Source organism: Dicentrarchus labrax, unplaced genomic scaffold (genome assembly GCF_905237075.1).
Source record: "Dicentrarchus labrax unplaced genomic scaffold, dlabrax2021, whole genome shotgun sequence".
In the NCBI taxonomy this organism is placed as follows: Eukaryota; Metazoa; Chordata; class Actinopteri; family Moronidae; genus Dicentrarchus; species Dicentrarchus labrax.
The window spans coordinates 26,720,114-26,740,249 of record NW_026136720.1 but is presented as its reverse complement, the minus strand read 5'-3'; the positions used below and the strand labels follow the sequence as shown (position 1 = coordinate 26,740,249).

Below are 20,136 nucleotides of genomic sequence, written 5' to 3'. Positions count from 1 at the left end.
AAACAAGAAATCAATACGTTTGTCACCACCATTAGCACCTATTGCTATTGTGTGGGGAGAGAAAATACACCTACACAACAAAACCTGGATATTTGAGGCAGGTATTGTAGCTTTTAATGATCCAGCTAAGGAATGTCGACACAGTGAGGCTGCTTATTAGTTGGATGGAGAACTAGCAGGAGATCAGCTCTGGCTCAGCGCAGGTTTCACAGCCGTATGAAAAGCCAACTGCTATTTTATGCCAGGCATGCCTAAAGCCACCTTTCCCTTACTCAAGAAACAGTTAAAACTTCTGTTAATAAAACATTTACTGGTGATTATAATCAGCATAATAAGTAAGTATAATCTCCTGAAAAGGTGGGTTTTGTTACCTTTTTATAATGAGCTGTTTTTATCTACAGAGGGTGCGCGTCATCTTCCACCGCCATGTTGAACCACCATGTGTCACTGACTAACACTTGCCTTTTGTAGTCCCTCCTAAATGCTTGGAAGGCAAGCAGTATTCAGTTAGTTGCAATCTGCAACTTCACTGCCAGATGCCACTAAATCCTACACACTGGTTCTTTAAGAGTGAATGCAGGAGCCCTAGTAAGCAGTGTAACTTAGCTAACGCTATGATGGTGCTGAGGAACTCCGCTTGTCACATAGTAGTTACGCAGTCATTGCTGATGGACCAGATCATATCAGGGGGGCATTGTCATTGTAAATGTACAAATACAAATTAAATCCTGTATTGAAAAACTAATGTAATCATGTGGCCTGTGGTGGACTTGGCGCTTTCTGCCCCCTGTAAAAAGAATTGTAAAATGGAGATCTAAACTACGAGTGTTATAATGCAGGGATAATGTGAGAGTTTTGTAAGATTAATGTTTTCACTAGGAACCTGAATGCCACAGACAGAGCACCACAGTTTGAAAGGTTGCTGTTCAACAGCTGTCTTAAGTCTCAAATGTCAAAGCACCCTTGAATGTATCTACTGGTGTGAAATCAATCAAGTCTATCTCGGAAGAGTTCAAAACAGTCCTCGCTTCAAGTGTATTAATACATGATACCAGAACATAATCAACAGTAAAGAGGACTGAGGTTGATTTGATGAGTTATCTATCACAGTTTAGTGTTTCTACAAGTTGATTTTCATAGCACACTGAAATATATTAAAACAATCTCTGTGTGGAAGATAAACAGTATCACTACTAGCTGCTGTTGACACGCGCTTGTGTTAATGTTGATGTCTTGTGTAGGTTCAGAAAGTGGATGCAGCCTCTACTTCCTCCTGGTCTCTCCATCCTCCATTTCCACTGAGCCTCAAACTCCTTGTGTGTGGACCTGACTGTACCTGTGTGTGTCTGTGTGTGTGTGTGTGTCTGTGTCTGTGTCTGTGTGTGTCTGTGTCTGTGTGTGTGTGTGTGTGTCTGTGTCTGTGTCTGTGTCTGTGTCTGTCAGCCCCCCACCCCCACCCCACCATGTCCCTGTATCCCTTGAGGCTCCAGCTGAGTCCACCGGCGTGCCTTCACCTCCTCTGCCTGCTGCTCCTCCTCGCTGACTCTTCCTCCACAGTGAACAAACAGGGCCCGGTTCCAGCCAACCCACTAACCCAGCTCAACACAACACGAGCTAACTCCTCCACTGCATGTGAGTATGAGCCAGGATTCATAAAGGAGCTGTGGCTAAATGTCCAGCTAAAGTCGGAAATGTAAATAAATACAGGTGTAAATACTTCTGTAAGTTTGCGTTTGGCTCTTCTGATACCGACTAGAGTCATATCGTCCAGTACTTGAGATTTCAGATAAGCCATCCGATTGCAAGGGGTTGTGGGAGAGTTGCATCACAGCATAGCAATAATATATTTGCAAGGACTGAAGCTGACTGATGGTTAAATAAACCAGCACAAAAATGACAATTGGCAACATAAACCACCATGTTCTTAACAGACATTAACAAAAAGTAATTTTCGCATTTTGCAACATAAAAACTACACAGTTGAAGCCAAGTGAGGTTTTTATGGTTCAATGGCTAATGCCGTACTTAGAGAGCCGTGCTGCTGATGGCTGAAACATAATATAATATAATTTTAGTAACACAAAGATTCTTTGATTCCTGACAGTGTCAAAACAAATACACTCCTATTCCATCACTGCAGCTCAGAATAACATGAAGAGACTTTATGATGAGAATTACAATTAAAAACTATTCCCTCTGTTTATGTTGTGAAAGAACATCCACTCTGATAATTAGCTCCCAGTATTGTAAATGGAACAGTTCATTCGGATAGACCTCCTCATGAATTAACGTCTCTCCTCTCTGCTTTGCCAGCAGAAATGGTCTTGCATTTCTTTTAAATGTATTATTTCCGTCACATGTTAATAATAGTATACAAGACATAGACAATGATTTCTGCATTTATTTATAGCCTTTTAATTTTAATAATAGTAATAATATTTTTAGTCTTTCTACAGCTTCTTAATCCACTTTAGTTATGTAATTATATTGTAAATGGAATGGTAAATAGACGCCTTTCTAGTCTTTCGACCACTCAATACGCTGTACACTACATGTTACACTCACCCCATTCACACATATTCATACACTGATTGCAGTGGCTGCCATGCAAGGTGCCAACTGTTCACCAGAATGGAAACTAATCATTCATACACACTCATACACTGATGCACAGCATCTGGAGCAATTCAGGGTTCAGTGTCTTGCTCAAGGACACTTGGACATGCAACGAGAGAAGCCTGGGATCGACCCACCAACCTTCTGATTAGTGGACGACCTGCTCCACCTCTGAGCCACAGCCGCCCGTGTGGCAGCGGTAGCGGTGTCATGTCATGGTCCTATTGATGTTGCTCCTAATTAACAACTCTTTCACATGAACATGTTTGTAACTAGAAACCAAGAGTTAACAGCCAGCTTCGTGATGGCAGTTTTTCATGATCACCAAGGTTCAGTGTAGCCAGGTGGCCCAAGGACCACTGTCTCTTGTTGAACTCACTTCATGGTACAGTCTTCTGGTCACACCATCTTTGTGTATCTGTGTGTTGTGGTTGAAAGGTAACATAAACAGGCCTGTTTTGTGTCCACTACCCAGATCAAATCAAGAAAATGTAAAGTAAACTCATGACAAACAACAGACCAAGAGGACTAAATTGGAAAAACCACATGAGCCAAAGCAGCATGTGTTGGATACACAGAGATTTTAATTAACTGTTTCACTGCAGCCCCTCTCACTGCCCACTCTGTCAACCTGGGAACGGCTGTAGCCAGACATGTAAAAGCACCATCTAGTCAAGTCAAGTCTTTCCATAATCTCTAATACAGGATTAATGAACAGACCTTCACCAAACATGCACAAAAAACACTACACTGACTCTCTGCTTACTATTCCTGCATCAGGATTTTAAATGCTCTACTAGTTTTGATCATAGACTGTAAAAGTGGATGTAGTCCCTTTGACATAACGGACATTCTTTATTATTAGAAATAACCCCTTGAGATGAACCATCTCATTTTCAAGGGGGTCCTCAGCGAAACAAAGTACACAACTAAACAAACAAGAAGACGATGATAAAGATAACAGCATACAGTTAAGCCAAATATTACAAAACAAGCTAAACATACAAAGACAAAAAAACAAACAAAAAGTAGGTCTCAAGACTAAATCAGGTCATACAGAGCATAAAAGTGGATTATTCATCCATGGCCTAGAGTGGTAGTTTTAATGTTAATGTCAGTCAAAGCATTTGGTAAATGGTTAAAAAACATGATTATAAGATTATGACGTTTGTGAAGGTGTTGTTACGGACATGAGCAACTCTCATTAAGAACATGTACAATCCTTCCTGAAATAAGAAGACAGGGCATTTTTAAGCAGTCATCCCACAAGAGTCCTGACTTCACCCACTGACTCCCAGCTAATCCAAAAACAGGCAAAGAGGTGGAGCTGAGGCGGGCTGAATGAAGCCTGGTTAGAGCAGCCGTTAGAGGAACTGCGGTTTTTGTTTCTTCTGTATTGGCTTCATTTGCAGCCATAGAGCGTGCCACTTTGTTTCATGTCATGTATGCTCTTATTGTGTTGTTCCTCTGCTGTTTATTCATTTTAAGGGATTCTCTGCTCTCAGTATGTGTTTTTGATATTTTTTTTCTGTTGTAATATGTAAATGAACTAAGTTTAGTCATAATGGCATTTTGTTTCGCCCCCCCAGGTGGTCAGAATGCATCAGTTAATTGTTCCTCAGAGACCAGTTCCACTGAAGTGCCAACATTACTACTAGAGAAGAATTTGAACTCTACCTCAGTCAGATTAAATGACACTGTACCATCCTTAATCCCACCCAACCAGTCTCCAGGAAGAAACCATTCATCACCAGCTTCACCATCCAATCAGCAGCCAGTATCACAATTCCAGCCTCCATCCCCAGAGATGGTCCCTCAGCCTCCTCCTACCACCACAGGCTCACCCCCACATTCTGCTCATACTGGATCCATTACAGGAACTGCTACTATTACATCCACACCTGCAGAGCCTGTTAGGGACGTACCCAAAACCCCTGTACTGGTGACTACAGCAACAACACAGTCTTCTACAGCAGCAACAACTACTACATCATCAACAACAACAACAACAACAACAACAGCAACAACAACACTTAATACAGCAGCAGCAACAACAACAACATCTACAACAACATCTGCAACAACAATAACATCTTCTACAACAACAACCAAAACTCCATCCATATCTACAGCAACAACAGCAGCAGAACCACATGCTCCAACAACTGTAAAAACAGCCACACTTCCAAAAGCTAACATAACTGTTACCAGCGCTACAACCACAGGTATAAAGATGTCACCGCCACCATCATCATCAGCTGCCATGCCACAGCCAAATGCCCCAACTACTGGGATCCCACTAGTTCCGGTGGTAGGGCTTGGTACCACAACTAGCGCTGGCCCCAATAAGCCGCTTTCCTCTGGAACGAGGGATGACATGGTAGACGTAGCGGGGGCTGCTCTGACCAAGCAGCTGGTAGATACGGCCTCTTTACTGGCTGTCCTGCTCTTCGGCCTGCTCTTCTTCTTGGTCACAGTGGCTGTGTTTGTCACACAGGCCTACGAGAGCTACAGGAGGAAGGACTATACCCAGGTGGACTACCTGATCAACGGCATGTACACAGACTCTGGGGTGTGAGGGAGGAAGGGGGTCAAGCACAACTCGTGGAGATTGTTTTTACACTTGGAGTCAGGGAGTGTTGCGTGGGAGATTGACTGACTGGATGGTATCACGGTGGTGCTGTGAATTCACAAGATGATCCAGTGCCGCTGTCGGACAGGGGAGAAGTAGGAATGTACTAAATACTGACCAACAGCTCACTGAAGTGACTCTTAACGCTGTTCCACTTAATGCTTTGTTCTATCCTCCTTTCTTTGATGGTTTGAATGTGAAGAGTGCGGCTGGTCACATTTTTGCCAAATGCTGAGCAACATAAATGGAGGTTACCTGGATGTAACTCCAGTTCTATGAGTACACGTGCAACCCTCTAACGGGCTTCACTATTAGCCAGCAGAATCTCCTCCACATTGCTGGTCAGTCCAGCTGTAGTTGGTTCCGGGGTGGCTGGACCAATCAGGATGCTTCCAAGGTGACAGAAAGCTCAACAAATGATCAAGTGAATTGAGGTTTATTTCCAGGAGAGCCATTTTGTTTCTTACGACTGACAAGTGTGTGTTCTTTTTTTTTTTTTTTTTTTTTGTAATGTAATGTAAACATCTGTCAGATTGTTTGAGTTATTGTCCCTTTACAGATGAATATATTGCTCCTTAAGGACTGGGGTCAAACATGTCATTCGTTTGAGGGAATTTCTACACCAGCCATATAGCTTAATGCACTTTTTCCCACATTCAAACAAAGTCACAGCCCTGACCAAAGTATATTATTAGTATTATAATATTATGAGAGATGTGACTCATTTTCATTACTGATTCCATATAAAATGACCATAACAATTACTGATTAAAACAAAAAAATGAAAACCAACAAATTGATTAAAAATGTCTTCGTCAATCACAATGATTGACTGATTCAGTTGTTGTCAGCTGACACCTTCTGTGCCCCACCCATTTTGGAACCTGAGTCCACTTTCTCCTTCTCCTAGACAAGCCTGGGACACAGCCTTCCTGTCTCGAAAAGACAGCCTCATTACATACATTGTGTGTATATAGTCACATCTTAAGTTAGCTCATGTTAGCAAAATGCTAGCCAACTAGGTAGTTAAGCTACAATTGTTAGCAAGCTAACATTAGTTATCAGATGTAGTTTACTAGTTAACGATTATGTAGATCAGCTAGCTTGTAATCTGGTGTTTTGCTAGCATGACATAAGATGTGACTTATCTTTTTAACCATCTTCAAAATGTGGTTGTCTTTTCAACATAGTTTAGCCTAGCACATAGCATATCATATATAAGTGCAGGAAAGGAGGAAGTTGACCAAGCCTTGCTCAGCTGTTATTGGAGCACAGAATAAAAAGGGGTGGGACTTAAGAAGGGTAAATTGTTCAGATGATCCTAGTTTAAAGACATTTTGTTGTAGTATTCAACAACAGATCCAGACCCCAGACTCACTGACATCAATTTATCATAGTTCATTTAATTCTTTAGTCTTTAGTTTAAATGATCAACATTGAGCTTTGGTAATTAATATTTCATAATAATATTTCTTGTTAATCATAGCTTGAGTCTTGCGTTTGTAGTTTTGGCCATCATTTCTATCAGAAATGGTAACATTGCACTCATCAAGGTAATTACAGTTGCCTGTGGTGTGCTCACTTTGACCTCCAAATAAAGGCTTTTAGATAATCTGAATTTAGATAAAGTGTTTACAGCCTTCCTGCCTGAAGACAATTGCCTTGGTGAGGAAAGTGTAATTATAACTGATAACAAAGATGGCCAAAAGTACACAAAAGTGCCATGAAGGAGATCTGACCTGAGTGACTTTACAGCATAGAGAGCTGGACTTGAACCAGCCTCTTCCATACGTAAATCAAAAGTAAACAACCATGTGGAAAATAGTTTTCCCAGAAAGACAGAAGAGTTTTACACAGGTACTCATGCCTATTGAATACAGCTGGAGATGTTTTTCCCCAGATGTGGCCTGGTGTGTTAAAGCCTGCTGCTTGTGGTCAGGGCCGGAGTATATACAGTGTGGTGTCTGGTTTAGTCAGCGGGCCAGAGACTGAGACCACCGTTTCATCTCGGTCAAGTCATCAAGTTGATTTTTTTCATCGTCTGTCAGTGTGTTGGCATCTGCAGCAGAGGCTTTGTTCACTCGGTCTGTTTGTTTGGATGGCAACTGCTTTGCTCGGTGATGACATTAAAGGTCAGATGGGCATATTAAAACAAGCTGCCTCATTCCACTCACACTGAGAATTAACATCCACCCTGGTGGCATTAATTACACTCCTTTCAGGAACGTTATCAACAATTTCAGATCAGGCCGAACCACATCATCGGTCTTATTCCTGCCGATTGGAAGAGCAGCTGTGCATACCCACTCTGATTCAAACATACTGCAGCTGGATTTGGGAACTGGTGGGAATAATCATACATCACTTCTTCACTGAAGCTTTTTTTGAGAAAACCTTTGAATATATAAGGAGAGCACTGTTGTGAAATATGACTGACAGTGATGGTATGTGCAGACCTTTTAACCTGCTGTTTGTTCAACACACTTATTCTGTTGTTCACACAGTCAGGTGTTTGGGGAAATAGTTTGGTTTGCTATTAAACCCCTCAGTTGCATTACATGAGAAAATGCTATTCAGTTTGTCTTATTTTAGTAAAGCTGGGGAATGGTTAGCCAAAAGTGACAATAATACGCTCCAATACGAACAATTCTAAAGCGGTCTTATTTGTTGGGTCTTGTTTGCTAGCTAGCAAGCTAGTTTACAAATCATTTTTGAAAAAATGTGTGAAAAATTAGTTTGTTCAAAACAGGACTTTGGTTATAGCCTAGCTTAGCACAAAGACTGGAAGCAACTGCTAGCCCTTCATATTTGATGGAGGCTAGCACTTTCCCTAGTCTTGTGCGGAGCTAGGCTAACCACATCCTGGGCCCGTCTCTTACTGGAGATATCTGAACAATAGCAGGTGAAGCTCATACAGATCTCCTCCTCTGACGTGATTAACAGCAAATAACCGTTTCCTAAATGTTGTGTTTCTGTACGACTTAATTTCAAAGTCTAATGATTTCACTTTGATTCCTTTCCATTAACCTTCATTGATTTTGAGGACCTGCCAGCTGTTTTCCAGTGTTTACTGTTCTTGCACACACGTCCTGCAGTAGATGGGAGATGGGTACAGGGGCATACTAGATTGCGTATTTCAATATATTTTATATTTTTGTTAATAGTGAATGTATTCTTGAATGCTCAGCTGTTAATCCGCCATCTATCCCTGTTCATGTCCAACTTGAGTTATATTTAGTCCATTTCTTATAATGTCTTAATTTCCTCAGAGCTCAATATGCACCTCACTGTATATTATCTCATATCTTAGGTGTTTAATATTTTACTGATGAACAATCATTTTATGCCATTATAACTTCCTCAAACATTTTGACCTTGTTTCCTAATAACTATGCTATGTGTTATCATACTTATGGGATATCCCATAATGTGATAAAGTTCCCAATAGTTAAAAAAAAAGTTGAGTGAAATATTGTAGCTCATTAAATAGACTGATGTTGGAACAAACTTATGATTTGTAATGGAGAACTGTAGAAGTTCTAAATGTGAATGAGATATCAATATTGTCTAAATGTTTGAATGACATTTCACAAACTAGTGAACACACTCTGTGTTCTATCTGTTACAGTTAGTATCAGTATGTCCTTATTAATGCTTATGGACAGATGTTCTCCTAGCCCCTAACAGTTTTTTTCTCCTGTCCTGGTGCAAAATTGTTCTCAGTGGTTTGAGAAAGTCTGTATCCACACCAGACAATTTACAGTTGCCTTTTCTCTTTCTTGACCACTTTTTTATTAGTTTTCTTCTTCTGAGGGGCTCAGAGTTGATGGACAGTTGCCAAATAATCACTGAAGCACATTATTGTATGATAAAGCCAAGGGAAACATAAAGCCATTATCAATCTGAGACTGAAAGGACGATGAAGTGTACTCCCGAACAGGAGCATTTATGGGCCGAGCTGAAAGCTTGCACAGCAGAAGATGTTTTTTTCAAATAAAAAAATGTATGTCTGTTATTGTGTATTTCTGCTGTATAAAATGCATTAAGTTTTGACCACTATGTTTGACCTTAATGGTTACTTGTTTTGGACCTGCCATTTTTGTGTGATTCAATATCTTGCAGTTGATGTCAGGGTTCGAGTTCCGTGGGAGCAGAGTTCCCATGAAAGCCGTAAAATCTAACTTTTTTAGGCCTTAAAATGTCTTCAATATGATTCTGAAGTTAGTGTTACTTGTATAAAGTAGCATTTTTCAGTCTCACTTTTAAATGTGTTTTTTGGAATAATTTCTATTGATCATGCTGTAACAACTACAAAACAAAAACAACATGTTTTCCTTTATATCCTTAGTACTTTTTATTTTTGCCAGTATGGATGTAAAAAAGGTCTTAATTACATTAAGTGTTTTTTTTAAAGCTGCAGCAGGTAACTTTTATAAGAATAACTTTTTGCCATATTTGGTGAAACTTTCAGACAGATCATATGTGAAAAAAACATATGATCATCATTTGAAGTTCCATCAACTATCCATTAACTATCCTCCTTGGCTCTGATTGGTTGTTTTACATTCAGATATGGTGGATTCTTACAAATGGCATTAGGAGCACTAGGAGGAGCCAGAGGAACCAGATTTTTTCCACAGATTATCTGTCTCATGTATCAGCTGTCTGTCTAGAAAATATGACAAATAATATTACTATAAAAGTTACCTACTGCAGCTTTAAGTCCTTAACGTGTTGAAACCTGCAGAAACCCTGAATAAGATCTTGGATCATTTGAAAACAATATTTTGTTTGTATTAATTTGCCTCAAGAGAAAGATCTTTTTATCCAGTTACTTAAAATTAAAAGGGAAAAAAATAAAGAAGTGGTTATTATAGTTATATTACCATTGTTATCCTGAGAAAATTAACTAATAAACTCAAGATAACAGGACTGCAAAATAATTGCAAAACTGTGGCCGCTCTCTGCTTACATACCTGGCAGTAATTATTTTTATGTTTTATTTTCTCAGGATCACAAACAAATTTTAATAATGTCAACCATTACAAAATAATTATTTCAAGATGTCAGCGTAACCCAAACCATCTGCAAACATTAGATCAAAACATTAAGGATTCAGACGCTAGGTAATCACTGCCTTATGTCTGCTATTTACTGTTCATTAATGATGATGCAAACCGTTGGGCTTATCCTGAGATCCCAAAACTTTATTCAGCAATTATTCAAATAAAATTAAAATCTACGGTTTCTCTGTAAGAAATTGCTCTTGTGACAGTTATAATGTAGTGCACTGTGGCAGATTGTGCTGATGGCAGATGATGTCATTGTGTCCATTACATCAGTGGAGCATTTTCAAGAACTGATGATTTTCTAACTAATTTAGAGTTTTTGATGTCAGTAATTCTAAACTGAGCTGTTCAAGGTCCTGGAAACCACTCGGGTGGATTTCTGTTTGCAGTAACGGGTGTGCAGAATGTCGAACGACAAAAAGAAGACACCTGCCATATGCCAACTCAGCATTGTACAAATGCACTTTGAAAATATATTTTTACTTGCAGAGAATAAATAATAAAAAAGAACCAAATTGATCTCGTTGGTGTTTAAGTCAGTCAATGATTAGACATTATGTTTAATTCATGTGTGCGTGCTGTAGTGCAGTTTCAGTAAAGGGAGCACTCAATGATCAAAGCTGCAGTGCAGAGCGGTGCCAGGTTGTAGCCAGCAGTTCCGCTTGTGCTGATGGGTTCCTCAGAGAGCTAGCTGTTCAGCACATCGATCTGAGCTTCAGATTTTGCACAGCTCCACCTTGGCCTTGGGGATTCTGGGGAATACAAAACAAGTTTGACTTGGCCTCTATACCACGCGGTACAGGAGCCAAGGTGAAATCTTTGTGAGGGTTTGCTGTTCTTGTTAATTAGTTGGCTAAGTGCAAGCTAATAAAGTTCACATGCGTGTTAAACAGTGGGTCCTGCTGAAGGTTTGGCAGAAGAGGGCAGTGTTTTCGTTGTGGAATAATACTTTTTCCATTCTTGCCTCACTAATGGCTCCAATGCCTGTTGTAGATTTAAAATCTTCCGAGTTGGATTCTTTTTTGTGATTCTTTTAGTTTTTATCTTTCAATACTGGAGGTTAGATTAACAGAGAAGTTCAACCATTAAATAACAGGCTAATAAATGTAAGTCATTTTAACATAAATATATGTATTTAGGGTTTAGATATTTAGGGTTTGGGTCGTCCACTAATCGGAAGGTTGGTAGTTCGATCCCTGGCTCCTTTCACTGCATGTCTTGCATGCTGCAAGTATCCCTGAGCAATATACTGAACCCCAAATTGCTCCTGATGCTGGTCATCAGTGTATGAATGTGTGTGAATGGGGTGAGTGTGGCATGTAGTGTACAGCGTATTGAGTGGTCGAAAGACTAGAAAGGTGCTATATAAGTACAGTCCATTTACCATTTGCAAGCATTCATCAACATGTCCCTCCAGTCTTTAAAAATCCCCCCTCCCTTCCCTCAACCTAAACAGCCCTCAATCATAAAATATAACTTAAATTAACTTTAACTATCTCCAGTGCCCTGCAGGGTATCAGTTGTTTTTCCGTTCACATCATTGATTGGAGCTGTAGAAAGTTCCAGAGAGATGATGTCTACCAATGAAAGGATCCATTGGGAGATCTGGAGTCTGTGAGGAGGGTTCCATCTTAATACTTTACCTTAATAGTTTTTTCGTGACTGTCAGGCCTAAAAGTTTTCCCTAGTTGGATTCTTAAGGGGCCATTCATGTGTAAATCTAACATGTATAAATGAAATGATAGGGTTAATGGTGCAGTTTAGGACTTAAATTCCAACAGAGGGCGCCAAGCGCCTGCAGGAAGCTGTGTTAGTCAGCAGAGGGGGAGGAAAAAATAGGAGGAGGGAGATAACAGAAAAGAAAAGAGGTCCAGGGTGTATGCATAGAATACATAGTGATCAGTAAGTCAAAAATTGAAGTGTTATTTTTGTTACAGTGTGATGTTTGATCTTCACTGTGCAGAATGCTGTCAGTGCAGAGTTTGACACTAGAAGAATATTTTCACATTCATCTGCTGAAAGTGCAAGTTTCTCTGCGCTCATTGAAAAGCTGATTTGAAGGGGGGGGGGGCTACCAGCAAGATTTGTGACATCACAAATAGTTTGGAAATCTATCCTGGTCCAGTATGCAACTTAGAAACAACATTTTCAGAGATTCTGGAATTTTTCATTGAGGTAGATGGAGTAGATGACTTTTTAAGGATTTAAATGTGGAAATTGTACTTTTAGCACACATCAGACACACATTATTGTTCCAAGCTGACTATTTGTATTATGTCTTAAAGGTGTCCTGTGGAGTTTTCTTGTAAACAAACTAAAGCTGTGTTTACATTCAGTGTTTCTCACCAAAATTCACTGCATGTATCCTTGAGGTCTAACAAATGTGCAGAGTGCATTTCCTTCCTTATAAAACATTTGCAAAGCTGATTTTTTTGAGTATTTCATATCCAGCATTGCTAAGCTTACAACTGTAATGTTAAGAGTAAATAGTGATTTCCCCATTCTCATTTGTGTCCCTGTCATATGGAGCACAGAGTTATGTGAACTGCACCTGTAAATATAAATGAATAAATAATAACTGAGGTCATTTAGATAAAGAACAACCTCTTTAGACTACACAGATAAGTTCATTTACCTCAAAAAATTGTTGAAACTGATTACATCAAAAATTGTAAGTAAAACTAAATCAATTTTGTAAGTAAAAAAACTTTATTGAAGCTTATTGAAGCATTAATAATTTTTAGTGACTTCGTTTTGTAATATTTATTTGTAGTGTGAGAACAAAATACCTAGTAAAAATAGTTAATCATAAATGTTTCTGTAACTTACAAAACTAAGTTAGGGTCACTTTAAATGACTAGTAAAAGCTTAATCAATAATCTTTTTTAACTTACAAAATAACTTACACAGTTTGTGTTGCTTAGAATTTTCAATGTAATCTGTTTAAAAAAATGTTTTGAGCCAAAATAACTCATCGCTTTACAGTGTACAGTGTTTTTTGAAGAAATCACACTACAAACAAAACATCCATGTTTATTAGCTTGCAGTCTTTTTCCCTGCATTGCAGCATATCTTGGCCTGTTACCGCCATCCGTTGATCAGTGGAATAGTATGACAGCATTGGTAGGACTGTATCACGTAACTGTTAGTTTTTAAAAGAAACAGTGTCCATTCACTTTGAGTCCGCCTTCTCTCGTCTCGTCCGTCTCTGTCAGCTCGGAACACAGTGCTGAGTGCTCGTTCAAGGATGTTAGTGGAGGAGGTCTCTGTAAAGACGTGGGAACAACAGTATTTGATTTACCATTGTTTGGTCAGCATCTCAGAGTCTCATTTTGTCCAGACCGGACATTAGCCAGGAGCAGCCTTAAATTGAAGCCGGGCCAGCATGCCTTCTATCTGACTCTCTTCCTCTCCTCTTGGGTCGACAGCACCTGCCGTGGTGGGCTGCTGCTCTTTAATCCAAAAAGTATAGGATCTAGGAGTTTTGAAGGATTCTTGACCCAACTCAGGAACTAAGGTCAGGATGGCATAGCCCTAGGCTTCGATTTTGACCATTTTCTTTCTAAATCTGTCTTTTACTCCAACTTTATTGAAGCGTAACAGTAAAGAGCTGGACTACCTTGTACATGCCCTTGTAAGTTTTCTCTCCTCAAGTCAAACCATAGATGAATGGGTAGATGAAAGGTTCCCATACAACCACTATAGGAATACAAACACAAAGATCAGCTAAACTGCACTGTAGTCCAAACACTTTGAACCACTTAAGTTACAAATGAGTCCGTCAGTAATACGACATGTTGCAATGGTAGGTGTCTCCACTTCACCTCTGCGCTGATGTGTTTTCCAGAGAATCCGCAAGTGCTTTTCATCTTAGTCATCCTGCTTTTCTCTGCCAACTCAGCCACAACAAAGACAACACAGCAACACATCGGTCAGGGTGCATGGCAGTCCAAACACAGCAAGCCACACACAGACTAAACACCACGCACAGTAAACATGCTTCTTAGCCACCCTGTGCAGTTTACAGCAGCACAAACATGCAACCACTCAGCCTGTGTACGCTAAATGGATAATTTAGAGTACAGTATTTTATTTTGAAATCTTTTTATTTCCAACATGTAGTCACATTTTAGGACAACACATGTGAAAGGGGAACCCAGGATTCAGGGAAACTGCTAAATGTTTTGCAAAGGTTTTATTCAAAGCTGCAGTAGGTAATTTTTATACAAATAACTTTTTGTCATATTTTGCTGAAACTTTCACTATATCCTGACAGTAGAACATGAGACAGATAATCTGTGAAACAATCAGGTTCCTCTGGCTCCTCCTATTGCTCCTAATGGTATTTGCAAAAATCCACCAACATACATTCATCCTACAAATTGAGCAGGGATATCTTTTATCACTGTGCAGTGTCCAAAATATTTTTTGATCCAGATGCTACACAATATTCTGGAAAACAAACAGCATGAGTGTTGTTAATATATACAAAATTCCCTTGCCACTAGATGTTGCACTAGAGAAGCAGCATCTCAGACCAAAACAATGGGTACTACAGCTGACCAGACTCCATTGACAAAACTAGTAATTTTACCTAACAGATAATCAGAAAACACACTTCAAACTGGACAGAAACCAAATAAAACTCACCATAACCCTCCTTTGTTAGTCTTTCCAACAATTGCCATGGCTGGTTTTGTCAAAATAAACCCTTAATTTACCTAATTAGATGGGAAAATATCTGTGAAAAGCTCTGCAATTGCAGTTACATCACCTGTTGTTAATCCTTGGGGACAAATGCAGTCCATCCACTGAAAGTTGTCTGCCACTGACAGGCTCAGATTGTTATTCTAAGAGTCTGACAACATTATGGAAAGGATCCCTACAGAGATAGACCTTTTGTTTAACCAGAAACAGCAGTAATATCACCATCACTCTCTACCAGACTCCATAGAGAAAACTGGTACCTGGCAGATCATTTGTAACATCATAATTTCATTCAAATTGAAACAAAATAAAACATGCTACAATACCGTTATATTATATATATACTATTATGCATCTTAAGACACTATACAAAAACACTATTCAAAATTTTGCATACATCTGTATAAGAACATTTACATTATATTTTACAATACAAAAAACTTGATTTGTTGTGGTGGTATTGCAGTAGGTGTTTCACCATTTCACTCTATCTAGGCAGCTGTGGCTCAGAGGAAGATAGGGTTGTCTTCTAATTGGAAGGTTGTAGTTCGATCCCCGGCTGTGCATCAGTGTATGAATGTATTGGTTTGATGGGCTTTTGCATGTGGTCTGAAGACTATAAAGGCGCTATACAGGTCCATTTACCATTACCACTCCTCTAGTTTTTGTTTGGTAATATGCAGATCTTGTACATATGTACAATATCAACTGAAAGGATAGGGGCCTTAAAGTGACATTAAGTGCATTATCACCTGACCTTCTGGCCCTGCTGCTGTGGAGCCCTATGTCAAATGTACTTTTAAATCATCAGCCCTCAGTTTATATATTACCTCTATGGTTCATAGTCCTAAATCATGTATGCTTAATCACATTACTTTAAACTAACTGAAACATCATGAACCTGGGGCCAGATATTCCAGGTACTGCTTCAATGTGCACTTAAAGCTGCAGTAGGTACTTTTAGTCATATTTGCTGAAACTTTCACTATTCACAATCTTTCACTAGTCGCTCTGGCAATGAGATTCGGTGGATTCTTGTAGAGGCCATTAGGAGCACTGAGGAGGAGCCAGAGGAACCTGATTGTTTCACAGATTATCTGTCTCATGTACTACTGTCAGGATATAGTGAAACTACCTGCTGATACTGTTTTCATTTTCGAATAACTCATCCGGCTCCAGCTCTTCTACAGCTATGCTGCACCAGTATATAACTTTGTGCCTCTGGTGACCAGGATCTAGACACATGTTAGGGCTTGAGTTATTTCATACTTCTCAGATAATCTCAATGTATTACAATCTCTCAGCTCTGAAAATGGCCCATTGAATCTAACCCATGGACACAATGAGCAGTTCAACCTATAAGAGCCCAGCTTGTTATTTTCCCAATATTCTTAATAGAATAATTTGCCCCACTCTACTGTTGTGTATATAAGTGTGTTTGGTATGGATTTTTATTTTGTTAGAAAGTGTTGTTTTCCTGCGGTTTAGGGCTGTTTTTATTTGGCTGTTTATGTGAGTCATGTCTCACAATAATCAAGGAGATTGAGACACAAAGAGACAGACACTCTGCATGTCCTGTGTGCTGGGAATCAGGCTGGTCTGAAGATCTGAAGGAGTTAATTGGCTGGAGACTAATACACATGGAGAGGTGTGTGCAAGTGTGTGTGTGTGTGTGTGTGTCTGTGTGTCTGTGTGTCAGGGGGCTACACGCCTTTATAATTTACAAACTGATTTTGATTAACGTCTATGTTTTCAACAGCATTGAATGTTTGCATGGGATTTGGATACATTTTGAGTAGATTATTTCCGGTTTAGGGACATTTTTAAACAATTCTCTGTTTGTATTATGTTATTTTTTAACAATCATACAAACCTAATAGGCCTCCTTTTTGACAACTGTTTTCTTGTCCCTGACGCCTCGCCATTGAACTAGGGTCAAAATTAAGTTCCAGGGACATAAGCCCTGTTTCTACCAAGCAGTTTGGTTCCGTTTGGTACACATTGTCTGCGTTTCCACTGTCAAGTTGTGGATGGTACCAATACCACTCTATTCCGTCACGTTTTTTTTGTTACCCTTCTGATAAGGTAGCTAGCCAGTGCCTGAAATGGGTACTGAGTACTGGCACTGGCACTTGTCCACAAGAGTACCCTGACTTCTCATTGAATACCACCACCTCTGATGAGCATGGTCGTCCCCACCCCTGAGGTTCGGACCTTTTTCCGGTTGCAAGATAAAACTTCTAATTTACTGATTTAGGTCAGCATGACATAGACACAGTTGACATAAATAATGTGGAAAAACTAGTTGAAACAAGTTCATTTTTATGAATAGCCTATATATATATCAGTTTAAAAACTTGTGTGTATGCTACATATTATTAGTGGAAGTGGAAAATTTAAAATACCTTTGATTGTAGCGGAAAAAGCTAATCCCCCTAACTCAATTTAGCACATTTGTTAAACATAATTTCATTACAAGCTGCCAAAACTCAAAAAGATTGATGCAGACTGTTGCGTTGTTTATAGAGTGTAGTTCCCGAAAAGTTGCCATTTGGACAATAGTGCTGATACGTACTGTACTCATGAATTACTCCCTGCCTGCGCACCCACATGCACCCAAACACATGAGCCGCACACCCACACTAACAGCAGAACCACACACAAACACTCACACAGCAGGAGGGCCTTTCAGGTTCAGGGCAAATAACAGTTTTAAGAGGGAAACATGGGAGCCATTAAGTGTGAAAACTGTGAGAACACAACTTTCTGGCTTCAAAGGCCTGTTTCAGGTTGCCTCGTCTCCCGGCCCGGCTTGTGAAACAGATGACATTCAGTAATGTGATTACTGCACTTCACTGTGGGGCTGATGCTTTTCCAAAGCACCACAGGGCATTTTTTTCCTGTTGTTTTCAATGGTTTGGTCACAGCAGGTGTGTGTCTCCAATCAACGATTCTGGCACCTCAGCGGGTAGTCCAAGTTGAACTTGTCTCAACTTTTCCACGTAAAAATATCTCATTGAAGCAGGCACTGCACTACACCGTTACAACTCTACCTTTTCTGATAGTGAAGGACCAAGGGTGCTTTAGTTCTCCAATCTTCAGGTGGCTGACTGTGTCAAATAGTTTCTGTAACTTCCCAAAGCAAACAATCTGACTTTAATGCCCACTTCACACAGTTATTGCTCAGCCATGTGGGGAGAGAGAAAGCTGGGTTTAAAGCTCTCTTTAAACTCAGCTAGTTCTCTCATTTGTGCAACTCAAGTGCAACTCTATAAATGCCTTCCAAGAAAAACTGAAAATGTGTGCTGTTATCCCCGCACACTAATTAATGACTAACCCTCTGTGACAGCCAGCGTTTCACCCCGCCTTCCAGTGTGACCATTCGGAATGAGACTCTTGATTTCTGACTACAAACCTAGCTTTGCTAAGACTAAAATCTTTAACTGGTATATTGGATATTTTACAAACATTCATAGTCCCTAAAGCAGTTCTCAACCTTTTTTGTAAGACATAAACCAACAGGTGCCCCCACATACAATAAAATTAAATTTACCCTTCATTAACAGCATCATTGTATTTTTAACTGTGGTCAAGTTTGCATTCATGCATGCAACAACCAGATGAAGTGGCAAAAGCTGGACCTTCCAACCATCTATCCATTACTTTTAGAGATCTATTTTAACACTTTATCCATTATTTGATGTTACTTTTACACACTCTTAATTTCAATCACACCCACATTAATTGTTATTGTTGACTCACTTTTTAATCAAATCAATAATTTTTTTTTTTTCAAACTGGTCTAGCTACTCTACAATCTCTTCAGATAACCCCCTGGAAACAGCAGAAGTACGCCCTGGGGTAGAAGTAGGCCTACCCCTGGTTGGAAAAGTACTGCCCTATAGGGCTTTTCCAGTGGCAATTTAGGCCAAGGCACGCTCAACCGCAGTGGTGTCTCTCGCCGACCACGGCCAACCTGTGATGACCCCTCTTTCTCCCCTCAAACAAGACTCAACTCATGTCTGTACAGCAGACTAGACAGACATACGTTTTTCACCTCTCGGTACTTTTGTATCTTCCAGTGGAATCTCTGTTGTTTGAAGTTAAGTTTCTTTCTTGCGTCCCTGTGTGCACTTTCAGATATCAGCTTTATTTTGTGATAAAACGCTTTGTTGCTTGCTCTCGCGTATGCTGCTCCCTCTCGTCATTCAATCTCTCTCAAGCTCTCTGCCTGTAAAGTCACACCTTCGGGTAGGTAGCCCTGTTGTAATAGAGACACAAATCCCTGCCACACTGGGCTGGTGAGCAGAGTCAAGCAAAGCATGTGTATGGAAAAAGGCTACTAGAAGATACCCTTACTTTTCATCTGGCGCCACCATGACGTTTTCATTTGTGGTTCTGAGTGAAATGTCTATTGGATGGACTGCAATGAAATTTCAGACATTTGTTTGTCCCTCAGGATGAATTGTGGTGAATTTGGTGATCTCTTAGAAACCTTAATTTAGGACCAAATATCTGTAAAACTAATGGCATTTCCAGCAGACTCGTCTATACCTTGTGTACAGTAAACATGCTAAACATCAACATGTTGGCATTGATATGTGAGCATGTTAGCATGCTGATGTTAGCCTTTAGTTCAAAGCACTGGTGTGCTTAAGTACAGCCCCACAGAGCAGCTAGCATGGCTGTAGCCACTTGTTAAAATCATTACAATACATCGCAAAAAAAAAAATCCAATAATACAAATAATACGTTTTTTGGGGTTTTAAACTTGGCAGGGTTTTCTGAAGTCATGTTTTACTGACATTCATAAGCATACACTTTGTATTATTTCCTAAAGTTATAAAGTACATTAATTTCTTGTACACAAAACTGCCAAAATTGGGACATTGGGGCACACACAATTCAGAACAGCACTCAACCACGTCTGACCTCTGCGCCGAGAACAGTGCTGATTTGAGACCAGCTGACAGACGACACATTGACCCAGTGCTCAGAAAGACTATCCTATAACTAGAAAACCACAGGCTTCATCCCAGTTCTCATTAGTATGTTCACTCCAAAGTTGACTATCCCAGATGGTTCAGGCTGATTGATTGTTACTTCTAAATT

At 39.8% G+C, this 20,136-nt stretch overlaps 1 protein-coding gene across 1 annotated transcript; it reads left to right on the top strand.

Moving 5' to 3' along the window:
- The first annotated feature begins 1,357 nt into the window (after positions 1 to 1,357).
- Positions 1,358 to 10,031, top strand: wu:fa25f02 (uncharacterized protein C11orf24 homolog). Its single transcript, XM_051383300.1, has 2 exons — positions 1,358 to 1,632; positions 4,206 to 10,031. Exons 1-2 carry the CDS (start codon positions 1,464 to 1,466, stop codon positions 5,192 to 5,194), a joined length of 1,158 nt encoding a protein of 385 aa, XP_051239260.1. The 5' UTR covers positions 1,358 to 1,463; the 3' UTR covers positions 5,195 to 10,031.
- The last annotated feature ends 10,105 nt before the right edge of the window (positions 10,032 to 20,136 follow it).

What these genes read in the sequence shown, in the direction of transcription:
- wu:fa25f02 (XM_051383300.1), top strand. Translation starts at nt 1,464, where the DNA reads ATGTCCCTGTATCCCTTGAGGCTCCAGCTGAGTCCACCGGCGTGCCTT. An exon ending in AGCTAACTCCTCCACTGCAT is followed by an intron (nt 1,633 to 4,205) that starts GTGAGTATGAGC and finishes TCGCCCCCCCAG; the next exon opens with GTGGTCAGAATGCATCAGTT.